Source organism: Neoarius graeffei, chromosome 28 (assembly GCF_027579695.1).
Source record: "Neoarius graeffei isolate fNeoGra1 chromosome 28, fNeoGra1.pri, whole genome shotgun sequence".
NCBI lineage: Eukaryota > Metazoa > Chordata > Actinopteri > Siluriformes > Ariidae > Neoarius > Neoarius graeffei.
In genome coordinates, this window is record NC_083596.1 from 42902513 (window position 1) to 42928160 (window position 25648).

General features: G+C 42.4%; 1 protein-coding gene across 3 annotated transcripts in view; it reads left to right on the top strand.

Annotated features, from left to right (window-relative positions):
- The window catches only part of arhgef12b (Rho guanine nucleotide exchange factor (GEF) 12b), a 153114-nt gene that overhangs the window by 60184 nt on the left and 67282 nt on the right, over positions 1-25648 (top strand). For 2 of the 3 annotated variants that reach the window (XM_060913328.1, XM_060913327.1), the window contains exon 2: positions 24649-24669. The exons of the other annotated variant lie outside the window; for it this stretch is intronic. In XM_060913328.1, coding sequence (XP_060769311.1) covers positions 24649-24669 — 21 coding nt within the window. The remainder of the gene's footprint in view (positions 1-24648; positions 24670-25648) is intronic. 3 annotated transcript variants of the gene reach the window in all.

The window sequence follows — 25648 nt, forward strand, 5'->3', positions numbered from 1 at the left end:
TCGTTGGTGTCTTTGTCGCATCTCTGATTAATGCCCTCCTTGCCCGGTCTGTGAGTTTTGGTGGGCGGCCTTTTCTTGTCAGGTTTGTAGTGGTGCCATATTCTTTCCATTTTGCTATAATGGATTTAATGGTGCTCCCTGGGGTATTCAGAGTTTGTGATTTTTTTTTTTTTTTTTTAACTCACCCAACCCTGATCTATACTTCTCCTTGGTTTTCATGTTGCTTGCTTAGTAGTGTTGCAGAGTCAGGGTCCTTCCAGAACAGGTTGATTTATACAGACATCATGTGACCGATCATGTGACACTTTGATTCCACACAGGTGGATCTTAATCAACTAATTATGTGATTTATGAAGTGAATTGGTTGGACCAGCTCTTATTTAGGGGTTTCATACGAAAGGGGGTGAATGTCTATGCACACTCCAGATTTCTGTTTTTTCATCTTTAATTAAAAACAAAGTGCACCTTTAAAGTGGTAGGTATGTTGTGTAAATCAAATGGTGCTAACCCTTCAAAAATCCATTTTAATTCCAGCTTGTAACGCGAGAAAACAGGACAAACACCGGGGGGGAGGGATGAATACTTTTGCACGGAACTGTATTTGAAAATATAGATGAAGGTAAAATCCCTTTTCGTGCATGTTTTTTAATGATCTCAACATCAGAATAAATAACTTGTCTAATATTTTTCAATGGATTTAACAGTCGGAAGAAGTTTGATCATCAGTGAGTAGTAGGGCTGTAACGATATGCGTATCGAAATCGCGATACGCAGAGCCACGATCCGTATCGCGATACAAGAAGGCAGAATCGCGGTACACCCTTTCAAACTTCTCCTCAGCCCCAAAACAGAGGCGCTTCCAAACTTCAATTTATGAATACTTTACTTTTTATTTAAATTACATTTTAAACTTACTTAAATTACTTTTATTTTTTTATATCTATTAGTAAGTCGTTTTTTCGCCGACCTGCGACAGTCTTCTGCGAGTCACGCAACGTCCACACTTGCCACCGGCAGAGCATTCATTTCTTTTAAGCGGTCGCCATTCTGGTTGCGACGCGGGGAGCGAATCTGTAAACAAGCAGCTCATTGGCTGGCTAGGTGTGCCACAAGCCAATCACAATCACTTGACCGGAAAGGCATGCAGTGTTGCCAGATTGGGCAGGTTTAGGTGCTTTTTGGCTGGTTTTGAACATATTTTGGGGTGGAAAACGTTAGCAATATCTGGCAACACTGAAGGCGTGTCTGCTTGGGCGGAAGCCTTCTGCGGCGGTTACATTTTGACACGCGAGCAATGTTTCACCATAAAAATTCCGTAATTTCCATCTGTTTTCCGCGATCACAGAAAATCATTGGCCCTATGAGAGTGAGACAGTGAGAGAGCCACCCCCCCCCCCCCCCCCCAAAAAAAAAAAAATCTTAACGGATTTACACGTTTTGGAAAAATGACTTTTTCAGAACCGAAAAAACCAGAGCTTCCGGCTCAACAGTATTATTTTGAGAAATAAAACAGTCTTTGGATATACATTTGTTCATTTTTGCATACATATTACTCATTCTCTGCAGTGGTCTAAATTATTTGTTATTAAATAGTTAATGTAAGTAAGTAAATGTTAATAAGTCAAATTTACTACTTTAAAAAAACATTTTTAAAAAAATCGTGGGCGTATCGAATCGTGGGTCAAAAATCGCGATACGAATCGAATCGTGAGTTGGGTGTATCGTTACAGCCCTAGTGAGTAGGATTATAAATTCAAGATTAAATAATTGAGGATGTTGTCGAACGATGTAAATTTGTTACTGATGTCTGTCTCGTTCTGGATGCGTTTAGAAATGCTGTATGGTTTTATTTTCTGTCTTGGGACCAAATTTGTCTACTTTTTAATGCTTGATTGGTTTGATTTCTGATTGGATTTTCATTATGCGGTACTCATTTGACCTTTGGTCCTACACTGTTTACTAATAAACTCTCTCTTTGTGGTCAGATGATTATCATAGTCATAGATTGGAGCAAAAATATCGATTTACTTGTCCAGCTGCCAAAAACAAGCAACACTGACACCAGTAGTGCACTGATAAAAGGTCAGTGTACATGAGCGAACACCATTAAGTGGATCACGTCCAAACTGGGAGCAATGAAGAGGTTAAACATCACCAGATTGAATGAATATATCTACAGGTTACGTTTACCTCACTGAAGAGGTATGATGGATATCATAGGGCTGCAAATTTTCTAAACGGATGGATTTATGGAGGGATTTAAATGATCATTTTTTTGGAGACCCCAGCTAAGATATGTTGCTCTGGGAACAGCATGTGCTCTACATGGGATATGCGGAGAAATATTTACACAACTGAAAAGTCCAATTGGAAACATCCTGTGTAATCGTCAAGTCTTTTTGTGTGGTTTTTAAGTTGTAGTAGAAGAGTAGGGGGAATTTTGTTGAAACCTGGCAACCCTTTCCATGAGTTTTAGAGTGCTTTTGATGCACCACATGAAAGTACAAACCACGAGCTTGCACAAACCATTTCTCAAAGATCTTTCTACCTGTATACTAGTTGCTGAATTTAAACCACTCTGACCCTGAGCATGCAGGTAGTAAGGACCACCGCAATTACGTTACGCTAACAAATGTGATGTTTGTATGCATTACATGAAAATAAAACCCTTCCACTTCGCTCACGTGACATTTTGTTGCTTTGTTGGCCCTACTCTCAAGCAGTGACAGGAAATTTGGATCTTTTTACCAACATAGCTCTTTGAATCTCGTTCAGTAAAATGAATGACTCTTTTTTTTTTTTCTCAAATCAATCATTTGTTTCGTTTATTGGAACTCGTTTGGTGTTATAACGGTCATCTGAGAGATGACAGGAAAAAAAGAAAGGGTCCTTTTGGACCACCGAGTTCTTCAGTTGAAATGACTGATTACTTCAAGTGCCTGTATGAGAGCGCTTCTGACAGATATTACACTTTAGCCTACCTGGTCATTGAAGACCTGTAGTGTATGAATAGCTACATTACACACAGCTAGTTAGCTAGCTAGCTAGCTACAGAAATGTTCTGGTTCCTAGTGCTAGCAAGCGCTCCTCTCCAGTAATAATCGTAATACTAGTCATGTTACTGCTGTAATCATGTGAATAATGAACAACAGACTCAGACGAAGACCCAAAGTTATGATTTGTTCGTGAATCAGTCGTCCTTATGGTCATGTGATGAATGGAAGACTCAGACCTGAAAGGCCCATTCGTGAATCAATCTGAGCCTGAGTGGTACATGCATAGCCCAGGGAAAAACGAACAAATCACTCTCTGAGATGACTCGTTACTCCCGAGTCATACAAACAATGAGCTCAAAATGAACTTCTCTCAAATCGAAGCTGTCTAGTCGCAAACAGTCCACCTACTGTTAAATCTGTGTTCTCTTATGACTTTGGTTCTCATAGTAGGGTCTGGGGACATCCAGGGAGCTGTGAAGCATAGCCAAGGGGTCGTCCATCCATCCATCCATCCATCCATCCATCCATCCATCCATCCCACCCCACCCCACCCCACCCCACCCCACCCGTGAGGTCCGTATCGTGAAATACCGTGACCGAGGTCTTGAAAGTACTGAGCGAGGCCCTCTGGGCCGAGGTCAGTATTTAAGGCCGAGGTCACAGTATTTCACCATACGGACCGACCTTAAGCTGGTACTGTAAATAATAAATTCATTTTTTTCTTTACCAAATTCTAACAGAAAACGAGAGTGCCCGAAAGGGAAAGCCGAGCCGCCATTTTGAATCCTCATTCATGGCTGTAATGCAAATTGCTTCCTCCTCGGTATACAAGTGCACTTCCATGGCAGGAAAAATACTACATTTTGCTGCCTATGTAGTCCCCTATTTATACAAAATTGAGAAAGCAACGTGGCTCCCAAAAAAATATTATTTGAAAAATTGTATAAATGAATAAATTCATATGGAAAGAGTCCTTTTTGAATTTTTATTTTAAATTTTATAGTTAAAATGGTGTTTGGCTTTAAAGGAACAGTCCACCGTACTTCCATAATGAAATATGCTCTTATCTGAATTGAGACGAGCTGCTCCGTACCTCTCCGAGCTTTGCACGACCTCCCAGTCAGTCAGACGCGCTGTCACTCCTGTTAGCAATGTAGCTAGGCTCAGTATGGCCAATGGTATTTTTTGGGGCTGTAGTTAGATGCGACCAAACTCTTCTGCGTTTTTCCTGTTTACATAGGTTTATATGACCAGTGACATCACCAGTGACACTGAGTGAAGGTATCAATGCGCTGTCGAAGCGCGCAGAAGGTGTTAGTACGCCTGTCATTATAGTGCGGACTTTCCATAGCATAGAAAATCGCTACGTTTCAATTTGTGTAACTGAACTTGTTTCATATCACTGGTCATATAAACCTATGTAAACAGGAAAAACGCGGAAGAGTTTGGTCGCATCTAACTACAGCCCCAAAAAATACCATTGGCCATGCTGAGCCTAGCTACATTGCTAACAGGAGTGACAGCGCGTCTGACTGACTGGGAGGTCGCGCAAAGCTCGGAGAGGTACGGATCAGCTCGTCTCAATTCAGATAAGAGCATATTTCATTATGGAAGTACGGTGGACTGTTCCTTTAAAACGTTTCGAGAACCGCTGGTTATCAGTTCAGTCTGAACAGTGAATTTGTATTCAGTTTACATCCCAAATAAATAAATTTATTGGATGGTTTGTTGGTTGATTTTTATTTCCCACCAACAGTTCAGCTACTTAGCCTAGGTACAGACGATATATCATGGACACCCAGCAAGGGCACTCCACTTAGTGCTCAACATTTAAGATTCAGCCGTAGAATAAAACGGAGCCGACTGCCACAGTAAAACCACACGCAGTGCCGTGCACAAGTAAAGAAATGCTGGAGACCAAAAATGGCTTAAGAATAAATAATGAAACGTTTCAACATTTAAAAAAAATACTATAAACCGTAATCAGTAAGCCATAATAAATGAAACAAAGTCAGTATTTGGTGTGAGATGACCCTTTGCTGTAGTCTCGGGTACAATGAGTGCAGTATTGTAAGGATATGAGCTGTAGGTTTTACTGAGCATCTTGCAGAACCAGCCACAGTTCTTCTGGACACTTTGACTGTCACACTTGCTTCTTTATTTTGCACCAAAACCCAGTAGCCTTCATTATTATAATTTTTTCAATCTGAAAAGTGCTCTCTTGCATGTGTAATATGCTGCTCAGACATATTACAAACTTTTTTTTTTTTCCCCCGTAACATTTAATTTTGTGCTGGAAAACGAACAAATGTTTGGAACTCAAATGTTTTTATAGTGTTTTGACTCGGTAATGTAGAAGTCATAAAATAGAAGTTTGTGTGGGGAAAAAAAATAGGGTGCCTATCAGGACCTTTGCACAGTACTGTGTATATATGAGTTGGATTTTGAAAGATTTCAAATCTCCATTAACGCCAAGCTTATACAGTGGTGCTTGAAAGTTTGTGAACCCTTTAGAATTTTCTATATTTCTGCATAAATATGACCCTAAAACATCATCAGATTTTCACACAAGTCCTAAAAGTAGATAAAGAAAACCCAGTTAAATAAATAAGACAAAAATATTATACTCGGTCATTTATTTATTGAGGAAAATGATCCAATATTACATATCTGTGAGTGGCAAAAGTATGTGAACCTCTAGGATTAGCAGTTAATTTGAAGGTGAAGTTAGTTAGGTGTTGTCAGTCAATGGGATGACAATCAGGTGTGAGTGGGCACCCTGTTTTATTTAAAGAACAGGGATCTGTCGAAGTCTGATCTTCACAACATGTTTGTGGAAGTGTATCATGGCACGAACAAAGGAGATTTCTGAGAACCTCAGAAAAAGCGTTGTTGATGCTCATCAAGCTGGAAAAGGTTACAAAACTATCTCTAAAGAGTTTGGACTCCACCAATCCACAGTCAGACAGATTGTGTACAAATGGAGGAAATTCAAGACCATTGTTACCCTCCCCAGGAGTGGTCGACCAACAAAGATCACTCCAAGAGCAAGGCGTGTAATAGTCGGCGAGGTCACAAAGGACCCCAGGGTAACTTTTTTAAGCAACTGAAGGCCTCTCTCACATTGGCTAATGTTAATGTTCATGAGTCCACCATCAGGAGAACACTGAACAACAATGGTGTGCATGGCAGGGTTTCAAGGAGAAAGTCACTGCTCTCCAAAAAGAACATTGCTGCTCATCTGCACTTTGCTAAAGATCACGTGGACAAGCCAGAAGGCTATTGGAAAAATGTTTTGTGGATGGATGAGACCAAAATAGAACTTTTTGGTTTAAATGAGAAACATTATGTTTGGAGAAAGGAAAACACTGCATTCCAGCATAAGAACCTTATCCCATCTGTGAAACATGGTGGTGGTAGTATCATGGTTTGGGCCTGTTTTGCTGCATCTGGGCCAGGATGGCTTGCCATCATTGATGGAACAATGAATTCTGAATTATACCAGTGAATTCTAATGGAAAATGTCAGGACATCTGTCCATGAACTGAATCTCAAGAGAAGGTGGGTATGCAGCAAGACAACGACCCTAAGCACACAAGTCGACCCTAAGCACCAAAGAATGGTTAAAGAAGAATAAAGTTAATGTTTTGGAATGGCCAAGTCAAAGTCCTGACCTTAATCCAATCGATATGTTGTGGAAGGACCTGAAGCGAGCAGTTCATGTGAGGAAACCCACCGACATCCCAGAGTTGAAGCTGTTCTGTACGGAGGAACGGGCTAAAATTCCTCCAAGCCGGTGTGCAGGACTGATCAACAGTTACCGGAAACGTTTAGCTGCAGTTATTGCTGCACAAGGGGGTCACACCAGATACTGAAAGCAAAGGTTCACATACTTTTACCACTGACAGATATGTAATATCAGATCATTTTCCTCAATAAATAAATGACCAAGTATAATATTTTTGTCTCATTTGTTTAACTAGGTTCTTTTTATCTACTTTTAGGACTTGTGTGAAAATCTGATGATGTTTTTGGTAATTTATGCACAAATATAGAAAATTCTAAAGGGTTCACAAACTTTCAAGCACCACTGTAGGCTCGCTTAATAGTTCAGTGTATTTAAAAAGGCACTGAAGTGTTTTAGACAGAACTTGGGACTGAGTGCTGATTAGGGCTGTGCGATGTCCCCTTAATTGGCATCGACGATGTTTACAGTGCGAACATCGTGATGGACGATCATATCGGGGGGGAGGAATTTTAATACCATATTATAAAATATTTTTTTATTATTATTATTATTATTATAAGTATTAGATACTCATCCGAGGCTTTGGCACGTAAAGAAAAAAAAATTCCATTGCGCTGAGAATTGTGATACTATATCCCATAGCCTACTATCTCTTTAAATTTAGGCTACCTAATTTTCTATGTTTGATCTTCACATCACAAAATCTGAGTTGATGGAAGAGATGGTGACAGAGGTCGTTCCGTCGCTGTCGGGTGCTACAACACCCGGTCCGTCACATGATGAAGGGGAGGAACCAGGTGACTGCGCCGCGGCAGTGCCTAAGAAAAAGAGAGGGTCTTTGGGCAGCCTTCTTGGGAAGAGAGCAGCAGCCAGAGCATCCACGCTTACTGATGAAGAAAAGTCTGAGGCAGAAATGACCATGTACCTGCAGGAAATTGTCATTGATGGGGGGAGGACCCACTGATGTGGTGGAAAAGGAACGAGAAAAGACTTCCATTAATGGCAAGATTAGCACGTAAATATTTGTGCATATGCGCCACCAGTACTCCATCAGAACGAGTGTTCAGCACGGCGGGTAGTATAGTTGCTAGTGAACATAATGTGGTTACACAAATACAGTATGCTACTAATAATAAATTTTGACTTCATTTTTTAGCCTACACTATACTTTTAATGTAAAATTTGTCATGTTCAAACAAATAGCCACTATTAACAGTCGGGAAATATTGCACCTTATCAAACAGCAGTGAAGCGCAGACTTCGGCAGAAGTTAAATAACTTTAATCTGGTAAATAGGCCTACTTTCAGACACAAAATGGTCCACTCTAAGCCATAATGTCTAACCAAATGGAAGAATGAAGGTGATTCTGTGAACCGGTATTCGTGAAAAGATACAGTAGGCTGAACAACAAATCAAGTCTAACAGGAACGCACAAGCATGCGCTTCGGTAGCCTACACAATTTAATTTAGGCATTAGGCATTAACCAGGCTTAGGCATTAACTTTTTATTGTAAAAATGCTACAAAATAAATAGTCATGAACATGATTTTGTAAACATATATTTATTTAAAGATGAACAATCAAGACGAAGAGAACCAGAACGTGCGCAGCACGAAACGTGCTCACAAAGTTTAACGTAGCCGGGCATTAACTTTTTACAGTGAAATTAAAGCTACCAAATATTCATGAAGTCGACTCAGTTAGCAAAGAACAGCGATTTTAAAAAAAAAACAAAAACGAGAGAGCCTGCGTTAATACAAGAACAAGTAAATAAATAACAATGATGGTAATAATAAAAATCAAAATCAAGAAAACGTAGGCAGTCCGAAGCAATTTAACCTAATAGGTTAACAGTGCAGGCAATGGTCACCATGTTTAAATGTCGAGGTTTCTGGCCAAAAATACTAGCATGTTTACTTTGTCTGGTTTTAATGAGCTGCGGATTGGGCCCAAGCAGCAAAATGCCCGCGGCCCGGAAGCGGCTCGATTACGGCAAAAACAGTCGGCCAACACTCGGGAGTGAATCTAGGTCCGATTCCGTGCCGAGCACTCGGCTCGAATGCGGACCGAGTGCAGAAAGCCGCATGTTTAGAAATTGGCCCGCTTCTGGCGCTGGTAACTGTAGGTATGCGAAATTACACTTGGGCCAATTCCGGAACGCCGAGTGGCCATCTAGCAGCTATGCTAGATGGTACGTCCCTGCACCATAGCCTATGTGAACAAGCGGTAATAGGATATTACTTTATAATGATTTATATAATTATGTATTTATATATAATTGTTAGATAATATATTTATATATTAAACTAACTAACTAAACTAACAAAAAACTAACTTTTTAGGTTAAATAGGCCCAGATGATATATGCATGTTTATGACAGGAGGGGGCGTGGTATCACGATGGTGGCTCTCCATCGTGATGGATGACCACCATCGTCGATGGACGATGGCATCGTCTATCGGCACAGCCCTAGTGCTGATAGAGCTGTGGTGTGCTGTTATGGAGCACGTGCATGTGACGTCACAGCCGATCCAGATTGTGACAGACGCCATCGTGTCGGTCAAACGCCATATTCCGCCTTCTGGTTCTACTTCTGCTTTTACTTCTACCTTTTCTTCTGGAAAACCCTACTATATACAATTCTACTACAACGGCTGCGGCTACAAGCTCTCCCTACCTGTGCACGTTTTTTGTGTGTATTTTTGCGTGTTGTTCGTCTGTACCGGACTTCAATATCCACTACAACCGTATGGACTTACTGGACATTGGTTTCCAGCAGAAAATGACGGTTTGTAACGATTTCCATCGCATGCACAACATTCCGGACGAGAAAAAAAAAAACATTCCGGACGAGATAGCGAGACCAGCGGGGTCTCCGTGGATTGTTATTGGAAGCAAAGCGAAGGAGGCGGTGCCGGGAGCAAAAGCGAGGCTACAGGCAGAGCCGGCCTGTTGACTAAGCTCAGAAAACAGCCACTCAAATCTCCACTGCCAAGCCTCTACCTCTCCAACGCCAGATCCATGTAAACAAGACGGACGATTTGGAATTACCTTATTCTATTCTATAATCGGCTGGTCAGTGCTATACTCAATACTTAAGTGACTTACCCATCCAATGAGGATTCTTGTTTACAAGATGCCACATCTGAGTCGCTGACAAATGCTGAATTTCTGTAGAGATAACTGTCCAGAGATTTATAAGCACGCAGTGCTTCACCACTGAACAGCGAGGGAAAGTTAATGAGGTAATTATACATGTCCGGGTATTCCGCCGGCAGTTCAAAATCCGGTCGTGAAAACTCCGTCCGGTAAGCCATAAGGGTCACAAATCTGTAGATCGTTTATTTTAGACATATATCTAGTTATCTGTTCATTAGAAAAATGAGCCGTGTAGTCCGTCGGTTGAAATTGATCCATTCTGTACACGAGTGCAGCAGTATTCAGCGGTGTTTTTGACCGACAAGATGGCGGTTGTGTACTTTCCAGTCACGTGACTGCAAGATCTCTATAGAATTAATTCTCGTCGTTCTCGCTATGCTTCCCCCCCCCCCCCCCCCCCCCCCCACACACACACACATCCAGCCTAAAGGGCACAGTATAGTAGCTATCTCTAGCAGCGTCCTTTACCTGTTCACATGCTTTGATATGACAGTACTCTAATATATTATATATGTTCTAGCCTCAGGTTAGGGTTCGTAGCAGTGTATTATTAGACTGAGGAATAACGTTCCTCTTTATAGAGCCTGTGTTAGAATGAAACAAGCGAAAAGGAGGAAGGAAAAAAATGGAAGCAGCTGTTTTAATATTGTTAATTGGGGGGGGGGGGTTGCTTTGTCTTGATCCATTTAGTTTTTCTAGTTTTTGTTCAGGCTGTTTGTGGTTCAAGATCAGACTTGAAGAGAAGCGTCTTGCAGGCACTTCTGAACAAAATACCTCCAAGATCGATCGAAAATCCAAATTAAACCCAAATAATACACAGTGCTCACTGCTAGACCAGTTCAGCTGACCATTTCAGCCAGTTGCTCCGAATGCAGGCTTGGACTTGCTTTCTTCGAAACTCTCTCATTGAATATTGTGAAAAATTCCAATGTTCAACCTTTAAGAAAGTCACCTCACCTGCGTCCGTTTTAAATTCTTTGTTTTTTTTTTCAGATAAACATACATGCTTCAGCTTCACTCACTTTACTTTTTGTAAGGAAGTTGCCATGTCGTTTCCTCTTGCTGATTTTCTTTTTTTTTTGGCACGCGGAGGATGTGGAAAAGCCGAGGTGGTGTCGTCTGGGTTCATGGTCATGCATTCAGGCCTTTGTAACAATTGGGAGAGAGAGAGAGAGATATTTTCGAGCCATTTATATGCTACTTCAAACGCACCACGTAAAATTTCCCACAGCGTGCAAGATTCTCATGGAGAGATGGAACGATTGCACGGTGTTGCATCTCCTGGGCGGATTAACCGCGGCAGCTGAAACGGATGTTCATTTTCCGTCCCTCTCTTTGTGTGTGTGTGTGTGTGTGTCTCTCTCTCTCTCTCTCTCTCTCTCTCTCTCTGACTAACGCTGAAACGTAAGACGAGGCTCTTGTGGTGAAATTGAATCAGCACCGTTCTGTGGTTTAGGGTTCGAGAGCTGACACTGTTCATGCAACAGGCTTTATTTGTTCCACTAGAACGTCATGACTTACAGCTCATTTATTTTAAACTGGAAAATATATCGCTGGAGTTTAAGAGCGTTTTATGTTTTATTAAAATACTTTGTTGTTTTAGATCCTCGTAGGCATCGTATACTTTTAGATTATGTAGCAACAAGCCATCTGCTAATTAAATATTGCTGATTTGTAACGACTTTGGAATTCCCTGTTGGGAATCGAACCCATAATTTGACATAAATACGGCAGCCATTTTTAATCAGCACCCCTCCCCTGCTCTCTCTCATAATAAAACGTGAGTAGACAGCATAGCGTGAAGAAATATACGAGCTCTCGTCTCATCTTCCACGGGTTTACTGGGGCGGAAGGAACCATGGCTGTCCTCCTGAGGATGAGAGAGACGCGACAGAAAGATGACATGCTTGCTGTATAATGTATAAGGCACGACCGTTTGAGGTTCACCTTCTTCTGACACAGTGCTGGGGTTTTATGGCTGTATGAGACCTGGATGGTGGTTGTATTGATATTGAATATGACTGCAATATGCAAATTACGCATTAAAAGCCGCTCGATTATCCCGTGCTGCGATCATCCCGACTCGCCTGACGTTCTCCATATCAGATACGAGTGCTTTTCACTGATGTAAACCTTAAAAGCAGTCATTTGGTTGCAATCATTCAGGCTTTATTAAGATATCACACAGTCATCGCAGCGAGCCCTGGTGAAAATCTTTCAAGGATCCGTGAAGTTCTTTGTGAGGGTCTTTTGAGGATCTCAACAAAAATCTTCAAGGATCTTTAAAATTCTTGGCAAGCTCTTCAAGGATTTACAAAGATCTTTTAACTTCTTGCCAAGATCTTCAAGGATCCGTAAAGTTCTTTGTGAGGGTCTTTGGGGAGCCTGTTGAGGATCTCAACAAATCCTCAAAAGATCTTCAAGGATTTTTAAAATTCTTGGCAGGATCTGCAAGGATCTTCAAAGTTTTTTCAAGATCTTCAAGAACCTTACAAAAAAAACCCACACATTCAATTTCAAACAAAACAGTTCTTTATTGATGCTATCATAACACGTACACTGACATTTCCACTAGAAGTCGTCAAATGATTGACCAAAAGATCCTTTCAAGATCTTTTGAAACCTTGAAAATCATGAACAATTCTTTCAGAGATCCTTTTAAGATGTTGGCTGTTCAGGATTCCTTGGTTATATCCTTATCCAATTCTTATGAATCCTAATTATGCAAGTTTCCGTCCTTGCCAATTCTGTTGAATGAGGATCTTAAAGGATCCTCACAGAGATCTTGTAAAGACCTTGACAGGGATCCTTACAAGATCCTGATTAAATCCTTTAGGATCTTGCGGGATCCCTGTGAAGATCTTGACAATGATCCTGAAAAGATCCTGCTCAAATCCCCAAGGATCCTAGCAAAGATCTTAACAGAGGGATCCTTCTAGTATCTTTGAAGGATCCTTGTTGGATCCTTGCAAAGAGCTTTATGAGGATCTTTGTAGGATCCTTAAAAGATCTGTCAGAATCCTTGAGGATCTTTACAAATGATTTTGCATATGAAGATCTTTTTAAGATCCTTTAAGGACCCTAAAAAGATCTTTTAAATATCAGGGTCTTTGACAATCCTCATGGATTCTTAAAGCTCCTGTGAGATTTTTCACCAGGGTGGACCACTTCAGGCCTTCTGTTTTCATTTTCCCGAGCAATTTGTTGATCTAAAATGCCAATTCAGTGATTTTTGCTTTTAGAGGGATTATAAACGGCAGCTTTTCCCAGCTTTGGGTTTGCACTAGGCTGTATGTTCGTGTATAGATATGCCTGCCCCAGCTTGTGTGTTTTGAATATTGTAATCAGCGTTAGTGCTCATGTTCATGCCGCTCGGCTCCAACACGCTGTTCATTTGCATTTGGTTGCAGTCCAGCATAATGCTAACAAGCTTAAGAGATTAGAAAGGCAAAGGAGCACAAATCATTCCAAAGAACGCTAAAAGCCATGAGTCTGTAATCCACCGCCCGTGACTTACCAACACGCCAATATTGTAAAGCGTGCGCGTTTCCCAGCTCAAGGGTTCTTATTCATTTCCGTTGGTCTGCTGATGGAACACCAGTATTCCAAAATCCTTCCTTTAACTTTATCTCGTAGCTTGTGGTAACTAATAGGTTTATAATTGATTTATTAAATTGAGGATTAGCCATCAGGTGGCTAGCGTTGGCCAATGTGGCGAAAATAAATATATTAACGTTTCCATGATACACCATATGCAGGTTGGTGGTGGTGGTTGTTTGGCACGAGCTACAGTGTCTTGCAAAAGGTGGCTCTACAAAGTATTGACTTTTAATTCCAGCTCGTAATACGACAAAGCAGGACAAACACCAAGGGGGATGAATACTTTTGCAAGACACTGTACTTCTGGTAAAATTGTGCACTCTGATTGGTTCCTTGGCGGGCAGAATTTTCCTGTACCGCCTGTGGGCGATCACGGACTTTCTTTCCAAGGCGCCGGCTTTCAGCATTGAGAAGAAAAGATTAACTGGAAATCAAAAAGGGCCGAAAGACAAACGAGTCACGGAGTTATTCAAGAAACGAGCAGTGAAGAGCGTTCAGGAACCGCTAACTAATTCAGTTCTGAAACCGCTAGCTGTTTATTCTGCATGCGTGACTCAATTACATTATATTATATGATATTACATTACGTTAATGGCATTTAGCAGACGCTCTTATCCACAGTGATGTACAATATTCCCAGAGCAGCCTGGGGAGCAGTCGGGGGTTCGGTGCCTTGCCCAAGGGCATTTCAGCCATTCCTGCCGGTCCAGGGAATTGAACCAGCGACCTTTTGGTCCCAAAGCTGCTTCTCTGACGATTACGCCATGGCTTCCCTGATGCTGTTGCAAATGTGACGTGACTGAAAGTAATGACCGTCGATTTTAATCTTAGAAATGACAAAACCATCTAATAAACGCCTTATTAACCTCGCTTGCTCAGTCTTTACGGGAAAATATCAGACCGAGGTTAATAAGGAGTTAGTAACACACTCGGAGAAAAGTGCTATCTGCCCTCTGACACATACATGAGCTGGTTCGTGTTGCTGCGACTGACAGAGGAGAGAGAACGTGTCCCATCACTCCTACCGAAAGAACACGATTTTTCCTCTCTTACTCCTAGCTGTGGTATTTCTGGCATTCGAACTCATGATCTCCGGACGATCGACTGAATGCTGCTTGCTTTTATCCCTAACGAACCTCCGTCCGTCTGAAACCCCTTTTTCTCAACAACCACAAATCATAGCCACTTGGTACCAAACTTCAGCTTGGGGTTCTGTACCGTTTTCAGGTCTGTCGCACATCGACTTCCTGTTTACCGACTGAACGTACAGTATTTACGAAACATACAGGGTGGATTTTGACGCTATTTCAAAGTGACGGTTTACCAGGATTAGGGATGGCGAAAACTAAAAAAAAATCTTGACCGACCACCGAGCCTCATTAGCCGGTTAAAGTCGGTTAACCTATGAGTTTAAACAGGGATGCAAACGGCGCGCCTTTTTCACGGCTCGTGCAGATCCGATTTTTTTTTTGGGGGGGGCGTTGGAATGTCTGAATAATTTCATCAGAGTAAATTCTGTATTAAAATTAGTAAATAAGCAAATGTCGTTACAGTCCATGAAAAAGCCGTGAAAAAGTCGGCATCTGCGCCTTTAGTTTGTGTGGAGAGATATGATCTGCAATAACATGCATTGTTGGCTACAGACCGAAACATACTTTCAGAATGCACTGGCCGAGGCAGGACTAAACTCCATGTGCCTTCTAATGATAATTAAACAAAAACAGAATAGTAATTTGTAAGCTAAAAAGCCTGTGTCTACACTTTTTTTCTTTCACCGAGTGGTAGCTGTGTTCAACTGGGGCGGGACATGACTGAATGGGTGTTTCTGATTTGTTTCAAGTTTCAAGTTTATTTGTACAGCGCTTTTAACAATAAACATTGTCGCAAAGCAGCTTTACAGAATTTGAACGACTTAAAACATGAGCTAATTTTATCCCTAATCTATCCATCTAATAAAAACCATCTAATAATTTGTCAGCTGTCTTTAACTAGTCTGGTTAACACCAGACCATATCACAAGTGAAATATGGTCTGGAATCCGCCTACTGAATTTCTCGTAGGGGAGGTGTGGTTTACGATTGTCAACAGCCGTTTATTGGACGTTGCGAATGTCTATCATTTGGCGTATACGTAGCCCATGGCCAATCATGGCAGTTGTACCCGGTGACGTAGTTAGAGCGACGAAGAAGAGAAGGAAAGAGAAAGAGAAGGCAAAACAAAAATAGGAAAACAATGGCACCGAACGATTACTGCCGTTTGTGCAAGACAAAGCTTGATCGAAAGTTTGGTTCGTATCGCTCGCCGCCATGTTAAATGTGATCCGTAAACAGTCCCAAATAAACTACAAGCTTCCGTTTGTCGAGTAGTACGCGTCACCGTCTTTCCACCCCTCCCCACTCTCTGATTGGCTCCCTAACTCAGGCGAGCCTTTAGACCATAGTTTCCATGCTGTCTTTTCAGATCGGAACGATTGTGCAAAGCAGCATGGGATTTCCCAGGCTAGTCTTTAACTGGGGTGGGAGGGCGGGACATGACTGAATGGGTGTTTCTGATTTGTCAGCTGTCGTCCTTACACCGCATGGCATGCCCCAAGCGTTTACAAACACAAAATTCCAGGTTCTCCGCTCCAAAATCGGCAGCTTCAAAACGATTGATTTTTTTTTCTTTTTCACCGACAACCAAAAAAAAATTAACCGGTTGACGTTGATTCGGTCAACCACCGGTCAAACGGTCATCGGTTAACATCCCTAACCAGGATGCTATTTGAAATCCCTGGGGCGAACACTGCTCTTTACTTAAGCCTAGGTCACAACCGGACGTACGATTTTTTTGGCCGTGCGATTTTTGGCGTTTCCCAAATCGCTGCGTTTTTTTTTTTTTGTTCGTGGAGAAAGACGCGCGTTGGCCGCAAGTTTGTCTTGCAACCTGAAAAAAAACGTAAGCCCCCGTAGAGTTTGTTTGACATGACAAAGAACCTCTGCGGCCAGTCTACGGCTCGAAAATCAGCACATCACACGCGCGCCCTCTGTGCGTTTCTTGCGTTTTTTGCACGTAGACCGGCCGTAGGAGCACGTACGGCCAGTTGTGACCCGAAGCATTACTCACTCGTTTTCAGGGTTCATTATTTGTTGAAGTCACCATTCGTAATAAACGTCCTATTCCTTCAATCGCTTGTGTTCTGGTATAAGCGAGAGCGGAGGGGGGGGAATACATAAATGAGCAGTAGCTCACAGTTGATCTTGTTAATTATACTTTTGTATCGGATTGAATGAATTTATTTATTAGCAGGACGTGTGTGTGACTGTACATTTAAAGATCCCAGTTAATGACAGTCGTCTTATTTCCACGGAGTGTGATCCTCTTCTCCTCTTGCAGGCTCCTTTGCGCCATAATCCTCTCTGCATTGCGATAATAAGCTCTTCCTGTTTCCATAGAGCCCTCAGGGTGATTACCCAGTTTTCCCCTCGTCTGTTAAATACAAAAGCGCTGGAGTGCACTTCCCTCCTGTCTTTTTTCTTCCCCCCCCATCCTTCACTGTGTATAAAATGCACCAAAACAAAACACTGGAACTATTTTAAGGTTTGCGCTTAGGATGTGTTTTATCGATGAATGACTGTTTTTGTCAGGAGCGGTGTTTTTGTTTTCGGTGAAATCTGAAAGTGAGGGGGGAAAACCCCTCAGTGAGGGAGTCACTAAAGAGAAAAAGGCCTGAGAATTTTATTTTGGCCAAATCCTGCCCCCTGCCTTCACCCTTCATTGCAGCCTGTCTCTCTCACACACACACACCACACACATACACATTCAGGAAGCCGGCGTCGCTGCCAGAAGCGCTCTCTGTTTCCGGGAATCGGACCCTTGGGCCTGCTGTGGAGTGGGCCGGCACTGACGCGAGAACCATTGTTCCCCACGTCGTGGAGGGGAAGGAACAGCAACAAAAACAAAAACCACCCATGGAAGGAGCAGAGAGAGAGACAGAGAGGGAGAGAGGACAAGACGTCGGAGCTATTTCTGTTAGAGAGGCTCCTCCGGTCGTACACACACACACACACACACACACACACACACACACAGCATTCCTGCACTCTTATGATTAGATAGCTGACCACTTTGCCCGCCTGATATATCGTCACAAATTGCCGTATTAGTGTTGGTGATCTCATATCAGGAAAAGATGCAAGATAACGAATTCCACTTAGTAGTGTTCACTTTTATAGAACATAATACCTAATAATTACGTAGACCATCTTAGATATAATAATCTAATTATTCAGCCACCCTGTTGAGGGAAAGTGTTGATTCGTTTTCTGTAACGGCACGTCCAGTTGTAGCAGGTTTGTACGGTACTAATTAACCCTTACAGATCCTGGGCCATTCAGATATTTTCTTGCACTGCACTACACCTTCACATTCTTGAAGTATTTCATCGAACTGAAAACATCCATGCAAAAGTGGCACATATTATTATAATCTGGAAACCCTCTGCAATAACAAAATGAGAATAAATTGAGTGAATAAAAAGTAGTTTTTATTTAAATGTAGTTCAAATACGACATGGGCAAAATACTATTTTCAAAGGTCATCACGCTTTGTACAAAAACACACAATAAATGTATAGGGCCAAAGATTTTGAAGCCTGTATCTTATGATCACAAGCGCTGGTTGCATAGCAGTGAACAAAACATTCAAAAATATTTTGTGATTACATTGCTAATTACTAAATCTTTGTACTATGTGCTTTTTTTCTTGGCCTCTTGCTCATACATATTGATAAATGGGTGTCTCACACCTTCAACTATCACCTCCCCCTTTTTGTCATCAGATTAACGTTTTTAAAACAATTCGCGTGCACACAGCAACGCCAATACACAATTCGTGTGCACACAGCAACGCCAATACACAATTCGCGTGCACACAGCAACGCCAATACACAATTCGCGTGCACACAGCAACGCCAATACACAATTCGCGTGCACACAGCAACGCCAATACACGATTCGCGTGCACACAGCAACGCCAATACACGATTCGCGTGCACACAGCAACGCCAATACACGATTCGCGTGCACACAGCAACGCCAATACACGATTCGCGTGCACACAGCAACGCCAATACACGGATACGCTAATCACATGACTAAGCCCATGTTTACATTAGACTGTATCAGCGGATCATCAGATTAACGTTTTTAAAACGATTTGCGTGCACACAGCAACACCAATACACGGATACGCTCGGCTCCGCAGGCATCCTGCGCTCCAAATCACTCCGCCCTGAACAGCGAGTGCCCTCTGGAGGGTGCGCACTCCGGCCCTGCGCAGCTCACAGAGCGCGCGAGTGAAGCGCACGAGCAGTGATTCGGGACTGAGCCGCTGTGTGTGTGATCCCAGCGCATATCGGGCATGCGCGTCACTTACCACTTGCAAGTGGAAGGATGGCAAGCCTAAAGACAATCATAACTACACAATGGGCAGTATTTGCATCTTACCATGAACAACATTAAGAATGACAAAGCAAAGCATTATATTCATACTTTTATACTCCTTTAATGAAAAACAAAAAGGTGATACAAGGCGGAAACAACAGCAGGAAGTGAAGTCCGCGCCGTTTATCAGCAGTCGCGTCACATGACCAACGTGGCATGAACAACGCCAGCGAATCAGGAAGGTAGATGTCACAGTGACGTTGTCCAATGACGACGTCAGCTAAAGCTCAGCACTGCATTTCCTCGTATCTCAATGTTCACACAGCACCGGATCAGATACGAACTGGGTTGAATACGTGGGCCCTGGCGGATTCAAGTTGTTCCGCCTGTGGAGTCGTTTCCCGGCGTTTTAATGTGCACGGACAGTGCATCCGCGACGAAAACGAGACGGATACGGTCTAATGTAAACACCACCTAAGTAAGTATCCTGCCCCAGCACAGGCAAAATCCTTTGTTTGCTGAGTAATGAGACAACATCAAAACATCATCACATGTATATGCGTGTTTCAGTAGCTGGCAGATGAGCTGTAGTAATACTGTAGAGAGATGCCGTTTCTACTGGAGTACAGCGTAGGTTTATGTCTCAAAACGGTTGGTTTATAATAGAACCCATTTTAGGATTCCACAGTGGCTACTACAACTGTTGCACATAATAGCGTGTTTGCTTCGGTTGCTGACAGAAAATAGACTACTTACTTTTTAGATTCAGGAATATCTTCTGCTGGATCCAGACGATGCTCAAAATACATTTCTTCATCCTCATCATCAATGGACACATCCGACCTCTCGTCGTCTGTGTCGCTTGCTATCGCCAGCTGTTCTTGTATAAGCTGCAGTGCTTCAGCCGCGGACATCTTGCGTTTGTTAGCCATAATCTTCTGTATCTTAAGGCCAATTTATGCTGACAACGCAGTCCTCGCAGATAGCGTCGCAGACGGTATGCGTAGCCCCCCCACCTTCGCAGACGCTCTGCGCGCACCTCCCAAAAATTGTGACCACCGCAGAAGCCTCGCAGACAGCGTCGCAGACAAGAGGGCTCTGATTGGTCCACTCTACATCCGCTGTACACGCACTTCCGCTTCCCTACTTCCCCGGTTTGTTTTGTTTTCACGACCGGCATTTTTAAAAACATGGAGCAGCACGAAGAGCAGTTGATCGAGGAAGTGAGGAAGTACGTACATCTATACGACTCCAGTTCTAGTCATTATAAGTAACCGGAGGATAAACACTCCACTAACCACACCCACCAACTACTCCTAGCGATTTTGCGACTTCGCGCCCCCTTGCGTTGTGGCGGTGAATAACATCGCGCACGCCTATTACTTCCCGCTCAACGATAAATTACAGCTGTCTGCGAAAGCCTTGTCGCAAGAGCATGCAGAGGCCTTTAGTCAGTAGTAGTAGTGAATGTCTGTAAGTAGCCATGTGTGCTTATTTACAGCTGAGAGGTGGGGCGTGTTCTCACGTATGAAATGGCGAATGACGTCTTGAATAGCTTGTGTGGTTAGCACGTCAAGAGGCGAAAGGTGTGGCCGTCACTGAGAAATAATCCTCTGAGGTATGACAAAGTCTTGGATTTCTTTTTATTCCCCTTACAAAATCTCCAGCTTTAATAATGGTAATGAAAACATATATTTGAAAGCTAGAAGAATCAAGCTTTCTGGTGGTGCCACATATATGTTTCTAGGATAAAAACTCGCAGAGAGCCAGGCGTTTGTTTCGAACACATTGAAATGTCCCCGGTGGGGGACAGCTCGACCGCACAGGGCTAAGCACGTAACGATACATCATACGACAACGATAAATCGCGATACAAATTTTTGATCATTTGAATCGATTAAAAGTCGATGGCCTTTCGATTTCAGAAAATCGGTGAAATTTAGTTCCCTCTGAAATGTGGTCGTTGTTTGCGATGTATTTATTTCTGTAATATCTCTCAAAATATCAGGCCATTCTGTGGCTGGGAAGTTATTTATTTATTTATTTATTTTTAATTTGAAGGGATTCCTGAGCAAATGTGCATGAAATCGCTCACTTCACACAGTCAAGCAGACAGAGGAAGTGTGTGTGCGCGCGCGCTCACGCATGTGCAGGTTTACCTTTGAGCGTGCGCTGACAGTTCCATCATTCTGTCGCTAAACGAACAGCTGATCACACCGAGGTGCTCGCTGAGCGCCGACATTTTATTAGTTTGGTCCTGCGTTTCCTTTCCTTCATATATAACATAACGTCTTTTCTTCTCGCATCCCGTTACTGTAGTCGTTTCATTCGCACATTCACGTCCTCCATTTTTCTCTCCTGTTTCAAATTTGTATCCCACAATGCCTTGCACAAACGGGGAAAGCCCACCACGTCATGCATGATTTTAGTATCTTGAATTGGGTCATGGTGAAGCAGGAAAAAAATAGCGGAGAATTTAGGGCCATGTGGCCTTAAATTCGTTAATTGTTCTAGTTTAAAAAAAAAAGAGAAATTGGAAGTCTGCGATTCGAATTCGGTAGTTTTCGGTCCACTAAACAAAAATAATTGGGTGTCAGGGAAAATTCTTATGACCTGAAGTTGAAAAATCTGAAAGGCAGTCTAGCTTTAAATAAACAGATGAATTGTGATGATTATCAGGCTGCATAATTTTAGTTTTTTCAAGCTGTAATTGTTTGCTTGCCAAGACAGCAGAGGGCGTGATAACGTACGATAGCAGGAATGCACGTGACTTCACAGAAGGCAGAAGTAACGCAGCTTTAATGCTGCAAAAACCCAGTTCTAAAATGGGAAAGCGCTGTTGTGTGATTGACTGTACAAATAGATTTAACAAGAAATCAGAGCTGTTTTTCCAGACTGCTGAATCTAAAGGAAAGAAACGCAAATGGAGGGAGTACAAATGTTCGTAAGTTTTTATTAAGAAAAGACCTATTGGTGATTAACTTTTAGATTTTTAATCAAAGGAATATTTTAGCGAATAGGCGAGTAGAATTTACTCCAACTCTTGCAAATGTGAGCAAATAATTGTTGGTTATTAAGAAAATGAACCAAGGTTGTGTTTAAATCTAGCGAAAGGACTATTTAAGTTGATAAAGAATAGACAAATATGTTTTTTTTTTTCATAAAATTTTCTTGATTTTATTTTTTTCTGCAAAATATCGTGAATCGAATTGTAATTTCGGGGGAATCGTTACACGCTTAAGGCCTCTGCATGCTCTTGCGACAAGGCTTTCGCAGATAGCTTTTCGCAGACAGTTGTAATTTATCGTTGAGCGGGCAGTAATAGGCGTGCGCGATGTTATTCACCACCACAACACAAGGGGGCACGAAGTCGCGAAATCGCTAGGAGTAGTTGGTGGGTGTGGTTAGTGGAGTGTTTATCTTCCGGTTACTGAGGAACAGGTCATTCAACACCGCTGTCCTTATAATGCGCTGTCCTTATAATGACTAGAACTGGAGTCGTATAGATGTCCGTACTTCCTCACTTCCTCGATCAACCGCTCTTCGTGCTGCTCCATCTTCGCTCGTGTTTTTAAAAATGGCGCTCGTGAAAACAAAACAAACCGGGGAAGTAGGGAAGCGGAAGTGCGTGTACAGCGGATGTAGAGTGGACCAATCAGAGCCCTCTTGTCTGCGACGCTGTCTGCGAGGCTGTCTGCGGTGGTCACAAATTTTGGGAGGTGCGCGCAGAAGGCGTCTGCGAAGCGGGGGGGGCTTCGCAGACGCCTTCTGCGACGCCGTCTGCGAGGACTGGGTTGTCAGCATAAATTGGCCCTTAGACTTGATGCCCTCCTTCTAATACGTTATCGTTTCTATAGCAACAATGAGGACTTGTACGGCGGACGCTTGACATGATGACGTCGATGTGATGATATATCTTTCTCTCTCTCTTGCTCATATAAAGTGCCACTTATGCCCCTTTTCCACCAAAGCAGTTCCAGGGCTGGTTCGGGGCCAGTGCTTAGTTTGGAACCGGGTTTTCTGTTTCCACTGACAAAGAACTGGCTCTGGGGCCAGAAAAACCGGTTCCAGGCTAGCACCAACTCTCTGCTGGGCCAGAGGAAAGAACCGCTTACGCCAGCGGGGGGGGCAGAGTTGTTAAGACCAGCAACAATAGCAAGACCGCGAAAGATTGCCATTTTTAAATCAGTGACGAGATATCATGGATGCAGTAAAGCAGCAGTCATCCATTATTATTGTTGTTGTTGCTGCTGCTGCTGCTTCTTCTTCTCCGTGTTGTTGCTTCGATGTTCGCGCCAAGGTTTATGCAAACGCAGCGACGTAACTGATGTATACAGCGACGTAATGACGTGGCTCCCCTTAGCACCGCGAGCTATGGAAAAGCAAACTGGTTCTCAGCTGGCTCGCAAGTTGAACGAGTTGTGAACCAGCCCTGGAACTGATTTGGTGGAAAAGGGGTATCTGTGCTGCAGCTAATGTTGTATATGAGACCATTAACACACCCCACCCCGAAATGCTCATCCAGAATATTTACTGATTAATGGTTGTCAAATCATGTTGGCCTACTGGATTAATTGTACAGGTGTTATACAGTACACATGTGGTTTCCAGGTATTTGATTGATTGATTTTTTTTTTTCATGGAAAATTTCTGCCAAGGATTGTATTAATCATTGTACGGAAGCCGCGAGAGGCCCTTCATATAATCCTTTTTTTTTATTCACCTTGTTATCCCGAGATAACGACATAATTAATTCAGGATCTCGAGAAAACAACACAACTAATTCGAGATCTCGAGAAAACAAAACCGTTATTTCGAGATCTCAAGAAAACAAAACAATTATTTCATGATCTCGAGTAAACAGCGGAGAATGGTTCATTCAGGTACATGTCCGCCAATTTCTAAGTCTTCGTTCTGTGACCCACGGGGGGGGGGCAGCTCTGCTAGAAATCTCAGTTGTTTTCTCGAGGTCACGGAATAATTTTGTTTTCTCGAAATCTCGAATTAGTTGTGTTGTTTTCTCGACATCCTGAATTAATTATATCGTTATCTCGGAATAACAAGGTGAATAAAAAAAGATTATATGAAGGGCCTCTCGCGGCTTCCGTATCATTGGGTTTCCATTGACTTTTTTTTTTTAAAGATTATGTAAGCATTAGTAGCAAAATGCACAGCAATAGAGAGACTGGAATGCGCACATGTGCGCATGCACGCGCACACACACTCCTATCTAATGCTGACTAATACTGAATCATGTAGGGATCCCCCCCCCCCCACCCAAAGTACACCATTAACTCGCTTCAGTTTTCACGTCGTGTTTTAATTCCGCAAATGAATGGCTCGAGAGCCTCGTGCTATTGTCATGGCAACAAAGCGAGTCATTTCCAAGCTACAGAAGGTAACAACTGAGCCACAAAATAGTCAGCTGTTGTCCTGTAATTTAATTCATTTTATTACATTAAATTTCTTTTTAGATTTCTGTAAAATATTTCATTTCAGTTTAATCTTCCGAGCTCCGTTTCGCTACTTTGCACTATTTGTTACTAATTAGGCTTGATTAGTTGTTAAGTTTGCATCACATTACTAGAATTCTTTATCCACAGGTTTACACGGCTATATCCTCCGTTTCTCACGCGGTCTTGTTTTCTTTTCCTGTCGCGTGCTCTGCTGAATCCAAGGCCTCTGTCCTTAACCAACTCTTCTTTTCTTTTGTCTTGCAGGTTTCCCAAAAAACCAACCAGGTGAGTCGAGAGTAGCTTCATTCATTCATTCATTCATTCATTCCTCTCGTGAATTTGCATCGAGCTGCTATTTAAGAAGAAGACCTGGTGCACCGGCTGAGCAGCTTCATGTCGATGAGATTGCTGATAAGAACAGGCAGGGTTGTGGGATTTTAAGCACGTAGACACAACACTGATGTTGGAGACACACATCACAACACTGATGTTGTCTGCGCTGCAAACACCCGCCCACTTTTTTAAAAATTTTTTTAATTTTTTTATTTTAGTGGCATTTATTTATTTCTAATACACCGTACGTGCAAGACAACAGACCGGTGATGTAATTCAGAAAGGCGTGTTTATGTGGGTTTTGGAAACCACAAGCGTCACACACGAACAGCTTGGCAGAGATTCCCTCAGGCTACATCGACGTTACAGGTTTATTTGTAAAATTTTGGGGTTTTTCAGATCTGTACATAAACAATATCTGTCTTTAATGTCCTCTAAAATATCTGTCCCCCAAAATGCCCAACTATTTAGGCAATTGTAGCGCGACAGTACTCGCTTTCAGCAGATTCTTTTTCAGCGACCCACATGAATTCTGATCTGATCGTTCTCGTTGAGGTCACATGACCACACGTGGGATACGTATCCAGACTAGGACTACATACAAATGTGGCTCAGGGTTGATTTCAAAAGCAGATTTTTCTGTCCATACAGACTGTATACGGATACGGGTCTGTGTCAGAAGCTGGGTACTGTGTGGGTCCCCCACTAAATATACTCACAGTCAGTAAACTATACGGTTTTGAATGGTGACGGTTTTAATTTGAAATAAAATGATGAAAGAAAAAATACAGATAAAACTAAATCTTTATTCAGAATTTGGCAAAAATTCTGCAAATTTGTGGAAAAATGGCGGCTTGATCTGGGACATGATAAACGCTTGACTACATCGCATTCCCTTACAAAGGTCGTAGTCCACTGAAAAGTCTACAGT